At 36.9% G+C, this 12564-nt stretch overlaps 1 protein-coding gene across 1 annotated transcript; it reads right to left on the bottom strand.

Annotated features, from left to right (window-relative positions):
* Positions 1-3890: 3890 nt before the first annotated feature.
* Positions 3891-9102, bottom strand: LOC106875025 (uncharacterized). The gene is made up of 4 exons (XM_014922977.2): positions 8854-9102; positions 8258-8361; positions 6779-6933; positions 3891-4000 (listed from the first exon to the last, which is right to left on the bottom strand). Exons 1-4 carry the CDS (start codon positions 9100-9102, stop codon positions 3891-3893), a joined length of 618 nt encoding a protein of 205 aa, XP_014778463.2.
* Between the last annotated feature and the right edge of the window lie 3462 nt (positions 9103-12564).

Here is a 12564-nt window from a genome sequence, read left to right as displayed (position 1 = left end):
TTCTTCTTCTTCTTCTTCTTCTTCTTCTTCTTCTTCTTCTTATTCGTATTTGTTAGGTAGATTGATTTCTTGTTTGTATTTGTCAGCTTCCTTAAATACTGAAAACAGTTTTTTGCTTTGCTCGTGTTTTGTGGTTATTTGTATTAGCTTCCCTTGCTTCTGGAGTAGGTATTTTTGCAGTCCTATGGTGGTTATTTTATAATAGTTTTCTAGCTGTATAAGACCCCTGCCACCTTCTGTGCGTTGTATATATAGCCTTTCTATGTTAGATTTTGGGTGGTGCATCCTATATCCTGTCATTATTTTTCTTGTTTTCCTGTCTATTTTACATAATTCGTTTAGTGTCCAGTTAAGGATGTTGTAGCTGTAGCTTATAACTGGGACAGCTAAAGTGTTGATACCCATTATCTTGTTTTTAGCATTGAGCTCTGTTTTTAGTATTGATCTAACTCGTCTATAGTACTCTTTCTTTATTTTTTTCTTTCATTTGTGTATGTTGTATCCTATCTAGTTCATTGACTCCTAAATACTTTTATGGTTGGCTTTCGTCTAGCTCTCTTATTTCATTGGCTTTATCTAGTGTTATATTGCTACTTTTAATTAATTTTCCTCTTTTCAGGGTTGCTTTGGCACATTTTTCTAATCCGAATTTCATATCTATTTCCTTGGTAAAGCCGTGTACTGTCTGTAGTAGTGTTTCTAGCTGTTTGTCGTTTTTTTGCATATAATTTTAGGTCATCCATATATAGAAGGTGGCTGACTGTTTTTCCGTAGCGTTTGTAACCGCATCCAGTTCTATTTAGCGATTCGGTTAAAGGTGTGAGTGCCAGGCAGAACAGGAGTGGAGAGAGCGTGTCTCCCTGGAATATTCCTCTTCTAATGGGGATGGCTTTCGTTTTCACAAGTCCCTCTTTTGTTTGGAGCTGTAACACTGTCTGCCATTTGTTCATTGAGTGCTCTATGTATTTTATGATAATTGGTGCCACCTTGTTCATGGCTAGTGTTTCCAGAATCCACGTGTGGGGAACACGTGTCGAAAGCCTTTTGGTAGTCTACCCAGGCCATACTGAGGCCTTTCTTCTTTCTGCGGCTGTCTTCAGTTATGGCTTTATTGATCAATAATTGATCTTTACAGCCGTATGAGCCCTTGCAGCATCCCTTCTGCTCTTCTGGAAACAGATTGTTATTTTCCAGGTGTTTACTCAATCTCTGCGATATTATTGCAGTAAAGGCTTTGTAGATCGTAGGGAGACAGGTAATAGGTCTATACTTTTGTGGTTTCTCCGTTTCCGTGGATTTGGGGATTATTATTATTATTATTATTATTATTATTATTATTATTATTATTATTATTATTATTATTCAGGTCACTGCTTCGAATCGAACGCGGAATCTTGGGGTTAGTAGCCCGCGCTCTTAACCACTACGTCATATGCCCGTGGGTAATTATGGAGTGAATTTTAGGGCTTATAAATCTATTATATTTTATCCTTCCTTAATACCGGTTCCCATTTGCTGCTCATATCTGCACTCGGTCTGCTTAGAAGGTTCTTGTGTCCTAGCATATGTGCTGCTTCTTTTTGTTTCCGTATTTTCCAGTGGTGTTCTCTGTCTATTATTTTACCTTCATCCCACAGGCCGAAGTGGTTTCCATTTTTCCATACATGATCAGCTATACCCGATTTATCAATATCTCCTCGTGTCACAGCTTTGCGATGTTCGTCTTCGCTTATCTTGGGGGGGGGGCGACATGTTTTGCCTTTGTATTACCTACCACAGCTGCATGGGATGGAGTCCACGCAGTCTTTGGTCATATTCTCTCCTATTGGTGGTTTTGCTCGAAGGAAATATTTGCGAAGTGTTGTATTACTCTTGAATACTGTCTTGATGTCATATGGGCCGCATATCTTTTGTATCTTTTCGGAGAGGCCTATCACAATAAAAGCCGACCTTTATTGGACGATACTTCAACTTCAATTCCCACCATCCATGCAGTGTAAAGAGAGGGATTGCTCAGTGCCTAAAACATCATGCAAAGAATATAAGTAGCGATCGTGATACACACCACGAAGAAATTATCAAGCTCAATAACAATCTGTTAAGCAACAACTACCCCAAAAGTATACGATCCACTCCAATTATGAAGAAGAGAGAGGATGAGGCCAATAAACTGTCCACAGTTTGTCTACCCTATGTGAAAGATATGCTTTTCTCTATCCTTAGGTACCTGTAACATTCCTCATCCGATATAGAAGAAACAGTTAAGTCATTGATAGAGATGCTGCTTGTCTGGTTTACATTTTCCTCCTTTTCACGACCATATAGCAACATTTATCCAAACTTTAACCTACATCCTTTGAGAATGTTGTAATCAGATCAAGGCTCTTTTCTATCTCCTGCATATTCTTGACATACAGTTTCAAGTCATTCGCAATGAAACAGCATGTAATTTTGGTATATCTGTTTCCTCGTGAACTAGTGAGATACCCTTCAAACTTCCTCAACATGAATTACAAGGGGTTTACTGAAAGTATGTACAATATCACACAGAGGCTGTACCTTGGAATGTACCTCTACCATACTGTATTTTATCAGTAATAAAATACAATCACTACTTGTATTTAACTTTAAAATGGTGGCCCACGATGAAGTCAGGTCAGTTATGGCTTTGACTATGCTCTATGGAACTTTAGCATGTCGAAGGGCGTCTAGCATCCATGAGTGGGGTCCAGAGTCAAAGGCTTTCTTGTAGTCCACCTATATTGAAACTAGGTTCCTTCTATGCTTCTGCACCTTTGACATTACATTTTTGTTTATCAACAATTACTCTACGCATCCCCAGACTCCCTTCTTCCCAGCGGCTTGTTCTACTGTGATGATGATGCTGCAACAAGGTAGTATCAAAAGGTTCCTAGACTAATTCTATAGCGCACCAGCAGATGGTAGCACACGCTTGAGTGCATCATGAGAGGTAGTAGTGACCATCATGAGGTAATGTGCCGAGTGAAATCGCTGTGTTTACTTCTCAAGATGTGTTCACGTGTATTCTGTAGTCTGCGATTTTATCAAAGACAAGAAATTGGAACAAAGAGCCAACGTGAAATCAAAACTGAGAAGTCTGCTAGAGAGACGTTGATCATGTTTCAGCAAGCTTACGGCAACACGGCAATGAGTTTTACGCAATGTTTCGAGTAGTACGGGCGCTTCAAAGGCAGAAGAAACTCCCTGGAAGACGATGAGTTATCTGGAAGATCTGCCACGAGCGTCATCCCCGGAAATGTGGAGAAAATTATTCAGCTGTGGATGAGGATTGTCGGAGGACTATCAACGACATTGCTGATGCTGTAGGTCTGTTGTATAGGTTCGTCTGAATTGCGGACCTAACGTCTGAATTGCGGCGTGTCTCTGCCAAATTTGTCCCCCGACTGGTGACTACCGAACAGGAAGAACATGGCGTCGAAGTGTATCAAGATCTCCCTCAGCGTGCCGCCGATGACCCGTTCTTCATGTTGAGGATCATCACCCGTGACGAAAAAAAGTTGGGTTTACGTGGACGACCCTTAGATGAAGCAACAGTTATCACAGCAGAAGAGGCACGACAGAGCCGCAGCTCAATCAAGAGCATGCTCATAGTGTTTTTCGCTATCCGTGATATTGTGCATCGAGAAATCGTGCCTCCGGGCCAGACCGGCAATCGAAAGTTCAGCGAAAGTGACCGGATCTGTGGAACGTGAAGAACTGGATTCTCCACGACGACAATGCACCCTTCCACCGAGCTTTCCTCACTTGTGAGTGTCACGCCGAAAACATGTTATCGCTTTCACACCCGCCCCATTCGACAGATTTAGCACTTGCAGACATCCATCTCTTCTCCAAAATGAAAATGCAGTTCACTGGTCACCATTAACACTGTTGACGAGATCTAGAAGGTCCTCGATTGACTGATGGGAAAAACGTCCAGGCCGGTCTCCAGAAGCTGGAGGAATGCTGTGCAAGGTGACTATGTCGAAGAATATGATGTTAAAACTTAGGTAAATGAGTTATTTTTTATTAAACATAACTAGCCCGGAAGTTTATGATGCCACCTCATATTACTTTCCCAATGGTCTTGGAGGAAGATGTTTAAACTTTCTGTATATATATATTATTCATTAGCTTCTGATATGCAACTGTCCATGTGGGTGGTTCTGCTTTTGGGCATCGGTTTTGTCTCTACCAGAGGTAACTATTATGATATGTTATTATTCCCACTGAAAGCTTGCTGGTGCAGATTGATAAGATGTTTGTCGGTAGAAGGTTAGCCTCTTAAATCAACAATCAAGTCTCTTCTAAATGCTTTCCCATCTTGAAGTTTGGGGATTATGATTGCAAGGATATCACCATCAATGTCTTCGGTGTTATACAGGGACAATTATTACTTCGAATTTGTTTCATCTCTTCGCTCCAGATTTTCCTCCAAAAAGAATCTGTCTTCTCGCGATGGAGCTTCTATGATATTCACTACTTTTCTCAAGTCTTTGTACACTGCTGCCTGATACCGGTTAAACCTTTTGTTTACTGTTTTTCTTTGATTTATTCTTCTCTGATGTATGTATGTATGTATGTATGTATGTATGTATGTATGTATGAAGGAATAACTGAATGAATGAATATTTGTATGCGTATGCGTGCATATCCAAGTGAAAGAGGAAGAGAAAAATTGCGTAAGATTATGTGTACTTATAATTGTATTTAGATGTGTTATGTATATATACGTTCATTAGACATCTTGATCAGCAACAGAAATGATTGGTGCAATTGTAAATTATTACATAAATATCGATTTTAGCAAAGACATTTGTCTCCTAACGTCAGATAATGCCATTATCAGTATTTTTAGATCTATATTGTAAATATATATTGAAGTGAATTCAAGATTTAGAGCTGTCACAGAGCACCGGAGATGAAAACGAAAAATAATAAAACTACTTCAAGATTACTTCTACACAAAGAAATTACAACTTACCAAGATAAAATAAGATTTCGATAAGCAGTGAGAGAATATTGCACAAAATGGCTGTCATTGGCTGTTGACAAAAATAGCAAAAGATTCCTCAAATAGTGGGAAAAATTTCAACATAGGATATTTGTCTTTGTTAGGAATCGTGCAAAGTCATATTTATTATGGTATGATGCATTTTTCTCTTTTACATGGAAAATGTTTGTTATTTATATAGGTGTAGGTTTCACTTTAGATATTTCTATTTCTGGAAAACGGTGATGTGTTGTAGAAATGTTTCTTGTCAGATTGCTTTATACCATTTCGGTTTTGTTCCTTGTTGTTTTGTGTTCAAAACCTGCCAAAAGTGTCTTTGATTTTACTTTTCAGAGGTAGATCCAATTCACTATAACTATACTCATATATAGAGAATTTTTGTTTTTCACATTTTACACTTAGACTGCATAAAACTTACATTAAGAGTTTTCTATATAGTCAAAAAATGTCATCGATCCATCGATCCATCCATCGATCCATCCATCTGTCCGTCCGTCCGTCAGTCCGTCCGACAGTCCGTCCGTCTTTCCCTCCATCCATCCAGCTGTCAATCCATTCTACATTCACCTCATCATGCACCTGTGTATTACTGTTTGTTGTTATGTCAAGTTATACAAAAACGATTTAGTATTAAAGTGAAGAATTACCCACTACATATTTTGAAAGGAGAAGATTGACAGGTCAAACTTTCACCTTGTCTGGCTTCATCAGATAGGCTGACGAAGGGAGCTAGTCGTAACATCGAAGTCACTCTCAACTTTCTCGTTATAAAAGTTTAATATATATCATATAGATAGAGTAGATAGATATATGCATACATACATAATACATGCATACATATATATGTATATGTGTATGTATATATATATATGTATATACGTGTATAAGGGATGACCACTAAGTGGACATCCAATATGCTAGAAAGAGGTCATCAACAACCCAACCACAAAGAAAAATAATGTTCTCCAGAAGAATTTTGCAAAACGCCAAAAAAGGACAAAATGAGAAATATACAGAATAAAGAGTTATCTATGGACTGCAGTTTCGAACATTAACGTTATACTTACGTAATAACATCCGTGTTCTCATCAGCATAGAGGTTCTAGAATCAATATAATTTGCAGAACTATACACGAATTGTCTTCATGAAACAAGATTTGCATATAGATCTACCGATTACATTAGGGCTATTTTACAAAATGCCTCAGCTCCGGCGCGCAAAATTCCGGAAACAATTCTGCAGAGAATAATTCACTGCAGTATATGTTGCCGGTTGGAGAACTATTTAAATTATTATTTATATAGATAGGGTGATAAATTGAATATCAATTCAATTTAAAACCAAGTGGCCTAGCATATAAAAAAAGTCTGAAAATTCAGAAAAAAATTGTATTACACGTGTATAAGGGATGACCACTGCAGTCCATAGATAACTCTTTATTCTGTATATTTCCATTTTGTCCTGTTCTGGCGTTTTGCGAAATTTTTCTGGAGAACATTATTTTTCTTTGTGGTTGGGTTGTTGATGACCTCTTTCTAGCATATTGGATGTCCACATAGTGGTCATCCCTTATACACATGTAATAAAATTTTTTCTGCAAAACTTGTCATATTTTTATCTTCAAAGTCCTCCCGACTGGTCTTCCTTAAATCTCTTGAATGTGTCGACGAATCTTTCCGTTAACCCATTTGACCTTGGGTAGTATGGCGGAAATAACACATGCTTCATCTGAACCGACTTACAGAATCTTTTGAACTCCTTCACTCTGAATTGTGTACCATTATCTGACACGATCGTATATGGCACCTCATACCGAGAGAACAGTTCTTCCAAGAAGTCAAACGTCACACTTGTGGTTGGCCTTGAACATTTACACACTTCCGGCCATTTGGAATAGCTATCCACCACAATGATATAATAGGAGCCATTTAATGGTCCTGCGAAATCCACATGTAGTCTAGACCATGCCGAATCCATTTTTGGCCAAGGCTGTATCTGCACTGGGGGCGCTCTTGCTGCCATCGCGCACCCCCTACACTGTTTTACCAGTCTCTCAATTTGCTTGTCCATATTTGGCCAATAGGCGTAACTTCTCATAAGGCTCTTCATCCGGACAATCCCCGGATGTCCAACATGAAAATCTTTTAATACTCTGTTTTGCAGTATTTCAGGTAGTATCACTCTTTGCGCGTATAATAATATCTCATCACATACTGAATAGTGCTTTGAACTTACATCCCGCTCATTTATATTTTTTGTGTTACACAACATATTTTTAATCTTATTTATAAACTTATCATTTTGCGATTTCAATTTAATTTCTTTCAGCGTTACCGGCAAATCACGTATTACATTGCACAAAATGTTCTTCAGTTCCTTTTCTAGTTTTAACTTTGCAATCACCGTGTCTTCAAAAGGTTCCTCATATTTTGGAATCAGCCTAGACAACCCGTCTGCGTGTCCCATTTTCATTGATGGCAAAAACTCCATCTGAAAATCGTAGTTCAACAGAGTAGTCCCCCAGCACTGTAAGCGGTTTGCTGAGTGCGTGGGGGATACCCTTTTTCGAACCAAAAATAGACAATAACGGTCGGTGATCCGTTTGCAGTGTAAACTTCCTCCCATGTAAGAATTTGCGGAATTTTTTAACTTCGAAGATTAATGATAACGCCTCTTTTTCAATCTGGCTGTAGTTTCTTTCCGCTCCTATGCCATATTCACTGGCGTCCGATTCCACAATTATTTTTAATTTTGGGTTGAAATGAGTTAATGATAACTCTGAAGTTAACCACTTTTTTAGTTCCTCGAATGATTTCTGACATTCGTTTGTCCAGGTCCATTTCGAGTCCTTCCTTATTAACTTATTCAATGAAGCTTTTAGCTCATACATTTTAGGCATGTACAACTGGTAATAACTTACCAAACCTAAAAATGCTTGTAGTGTTGTTTTGTTAGTGGGAGCAGGCATTTATTTTATCGCGTCAATCCTCGAAGGGTTTGGTTTTCGCCCGTTTTCATCGATCACCTGTCCTAAGTACTTTATTTTGGTAAAAAAAAATTCACATTTATCCTCCCTTACTTTAAATCCATAATCACTTATTCGTTTGAAAACCTCTTCTATATGTTCACTATGTCGGTCCCTTGATTCACTTTAAATCAATATGTCATCCAGGTATGGGACCACGAACTCACAATCTGCCAGCATAGTATCCATTACTTACCGAAATATTGCTGGTGCAACCTTCACCCCAAATGGCAGTCTTTTGGAACGGTACAGACCTTTATGAGTATTAATTGTTAATACTTTAGCACATTTTTTGTCTACCTGTAATTGGAGGTAGGCCTCAGACAAATCCAGCTTGGAAAATTTTTTCCCACCATTGCACTTGGCAAATATTTCCTCTGGGTTTGGCAGCGGATAATTATACATTTTTTAAACAGTCATTCAGCCCAGTTGAGAAGTCCGCACATACTCTGACCTCGTTATTCTTCTTTTTTATATATACCGTAGGAGCCGCCCACTCCGAGTAATTCACTTTTTCAATTACTTCCAGGTCTTCCAATAGTTTTAATTCTTTCTCAACTTGATTCAACGCCGCAAACGGTACATTCCTTTTCGGTTTAAACACCGGCACCGCATTTTCTTTTAACTCGAATTTTACTTTATTTTTTTCACACATACCAAGCTCTTTCGAAAATATATCCGGGTACATCCTTTTCAGTTTAAATTTCATTTTTTCCGATGCTTTCTCTGCAAAATAAAGTTACAAAAACTTTCGTGTTTCGGAGTAGCAAGCTTTTGCAAAACGAGTCTTACCTTCCTTTCACTAAACCATCCCTTGCATTCCTCTCGGAATATATCTTCATATCGTCTGTAATATGCCGCAAAATTAGTTCCTTCATCTGGATTGTACTGAAATTCTTCGATGGAATTTGCAATACCATCTGCTGAAAATGATTCTGTACTATTTCTCGCCTGCAGTAACAATCCTGTTAACTTCTGTAGTTGCTGCTGCTGCTGCTGCTGCTCTTGTTGTTTCACGACTGCTTTCAGTAACTCTTCCATTATTGGTGCTATTAGAAACCTCGTCGCCACTGTTATATCGCAATACTACACAATGGCTGTGTGAGCTACGAAATCCTCGTCGCCACTGTCATATTGCAATACAACACAATGGCTGTGTGAGCTACGAAATCTTCGTCGCCTCATGCTACTGCTATCTAGCACCTTCGAATGAACTCTACTCAATCGCTACACAACTGCTACTCGACTGCTACTCAACACTAAATTTTTATTATAGGCACTAAGGCCTCATTACAAAGAGGGGGAACAATACAAAGACAGTCAACACAATACAGAACGTGGGGTACATAGAACGAATGATGAATGAAATGAGTAACTTACAATGTGATGATGGAATGGCTTACGAGTCCCCCAAAACTCGCTGTTTCATTTAACAGTCTTCTTATACATTTCTTATACAGTTTATTATCGTTAATGATTCTTTCACGATTACATATGTCCTCAATTCTTCCGTCGTTACGACGTTTGGCAAGGTGTTGTAACCCACATACAATCCACTTAGTTCGTAATTAAATCTGTCCGTTTAAAACAGCTTGTTCCCAATATGTTCCTCCGCCACTATTGCTTTTGTTCCTTCTGCAAACGTTTCTGGTTCTAGTTTCAGCCTTATTAATCCTTTTATTTTAGATATCATTTTTTCCAACTTCAAACTCTTTCTGTAAAAAACTATTGTTTTTATATTTTTGAATTCTGCCTTTCCAATTATCTTTCCTTCCAACTTGAAATTAATAATAATAATAATAATAATAATAATAATAATAATAATAATAATAATAATAATAATAATAATATTATTATTATTATTATTATTATTATTATTATTATTATTATTATTATTATTATTATTATAAGTCTATATATATATATAAATAAGTTTCAGCATAAGAATTATAGCAGGGAAGCAGCTAATTTTGGTACCGGAATTAAGAATTATAAACATGTTGATAATGTTAATATTACGAAAGAAGACTACATAAATAATAGAAAGACAAAATCAAGGAATATAATTTGGTGCACTTACATAACTAATAATATTCTTCAAAAATTCTTTGCTGCACTGGATAAGTATTTCCCATCACCAAGTCGGTAAGGCAATTTATTTAATCGCCAATAAAGTAAAATTTTCATATTCGACCACCATGAATTTGGCTGAAATTATAGTTGCCTATGACAAAATTAAAATCAAACAGTATTTGGTAAACACGTGTAGAGCCGACAGGGTCAGTTGTAAGATGATTTCTAATTCTAATTTTCCTGAAGAGGGAAGTTGGTAGTATCTTTTAGAGTATATTGATTATAATACTGATAATACAATAATTTCTCGCCATATCGCGGTTCACCTATCGCGGTTTATTATCTATGCGTACGTCGATTCGTCCGTGGTGTTGTTTTGCATTTATAATAAAAATAATAAATATATACAAATAAAAATTATATATATATATATATATATATATATATATATATATATATATATAAAATTTATTAATGAGGGTAGAAATTGATATTAATCAATTAAAACCAATGGTCTAGCATATTAAAAAAATCCGAAGATTAAAATTATATTACATACAAAAATAAGAGGAATGACCAGCAAAAGCGGACTCCTATATGCTAGAAATAGATGCTGAATCATCTAACCATCCAAAAAATATATGTTCTCATTAAAAATTCAGCGACACAACAGACTGTAAAAGGGCAAGACAAATGAAAAAATACTAAATAAAAAAACGATTAACCTACGTACCATGGTTTCACCTATTAAAATTTACAGAAGTAAATATCTACAGGATCGTCAGCGTAGTCTGTCGATTTGCAATATAATTTCCAGAACTAGACACAAGACGTCCACCCGAAAGGGAGCACGTGTAGATTTCTACAAATTACATATAATATATATATATATATATATATATATATATATATATATATATATATATATATACAGTACAGTACTTCGTGGATTTTCACCTATCGCGGCGGTTTTGGATCATAACACCCGCGATAGTCGAGTGATTGATGTAATCCTGATTTAATACATAATTCTGAGATGAGAGTTAGTACTAATTCCTTTAGGGATGAGTGCTACATACAAGTGAATAAGCGCCTTTGTAATTTGTTTTAGAAAATTATTGTTTAAAGAACAATATTGTATATCAATGATATTGTTCATATAGACCCTTGCATATAGTGTGTATTTGGCATTATGCATCTAATATTTTCTCTTCTAAGCTGAGACTTTACTATTATTCTTATATTTACTTCATGATATTCACTAAATGCCTTCTATATGTTTTAAATAACAAATGTATCTATGGTACAATGTTATCTAAACTCTGGATATTGATCTGGTAACTTGTGTTCAGTGTAGTTTTTACTAGACGGGTATTGTTCTGAATAAAGATATGAATATGATTTATCGTACCTGCCGTACAATGTTCATTGTCTTTACGTTCTGAGTTTAAATGCCGCCGAGGTCGATTTTGCTTTTCATCATAACTAGCAGTTGAGTACTGGGATCGATGTAATTGACTTTTCCGATATTGCTAGCCCTGTGCCAAAATCGAACCTAATATTATACCTTACAGAACCGTTACCGCACCAGTCAAAATGCTTAGTGTTATTTCTTCCGGAATTACGTTCTGAGTTCAAATGCCACCGAGATCGACTCTGCGTTTCACACTTTCGAGGTCGATTAAGTAAGTACCAGATGAATAGTGGGGTCGATGTAATCTCCTCCCTCGAAATTACAGACTTTGGGCACAAGTGTGAAACCAATATACCTTGCATTTTTCATGCAATGTCCACTGTTGTGTTACTTGCTAAGCAGATATGAATGTTGCTACTTTACATCTACTCTACCGTGTTCAATAAATACCTTGCATAAAAGAAGCGCTGGTGTTGCATGTTCTACGGGGTATTTATGAAACGCTTTCTGTTTCAATAGAGATGTTACATCACCTATGTTTTAGTTTGTTTACTACACGTGTACAAAATTCTCATGTAAGTCCTTCCTATTATAGGCACAAGGGAGGGAGACTAGTCGATTACATCGACCCTAGAATTTCACTGGTACTTAATTTATCGACCCCGAAAGGATGAAAGGAAAAGTCGACCTCTGCGGTATTTGAACTGAGAACGTAGCGACGGAAGCATTTCGTCCAGCGTGCTAACGACTCTGCTAGCTCACCGCCTTAAAATTCTCATGCAAATCGAGATATTAATATAATTCCGACTTCTGCGATAGAGTGCTTCCTAAACCTCGAATACGTTCTGTTGTTTTCTAAATAAAATTTTTAACATGATGCCTTTCATCTACAGTACAGTGGATGTTGATTATGTTACTAGTTACATTCTACAGAGCAGAGAGGTGATTCATTTAAACTTACATCTAGTTTTTATTAAATTTTTGAACACTATAGCTTTGTATTGAAATTTTCGAGT

This window comes from Octopus bimaculoides, chromosome 12 (genome assembly GCF_046866305.1).
Source record: "Octopus bimaculoides isolate indiv1 chromosome 12, ASM4686630v1, whole genome shotgun sequence".
Taxonomy (NCBI): Eukaryota; Metazoa; Mollusca; class Cephalopoda; order Octopoda; family Octopodidae; genus Octopus; species Octopus bimaculoides.
The sequence above is the reverse complement of the archived record's forward strand: the minus strand, read 5'-3'. Positions and strand labels throughout refer to the sequence as shown.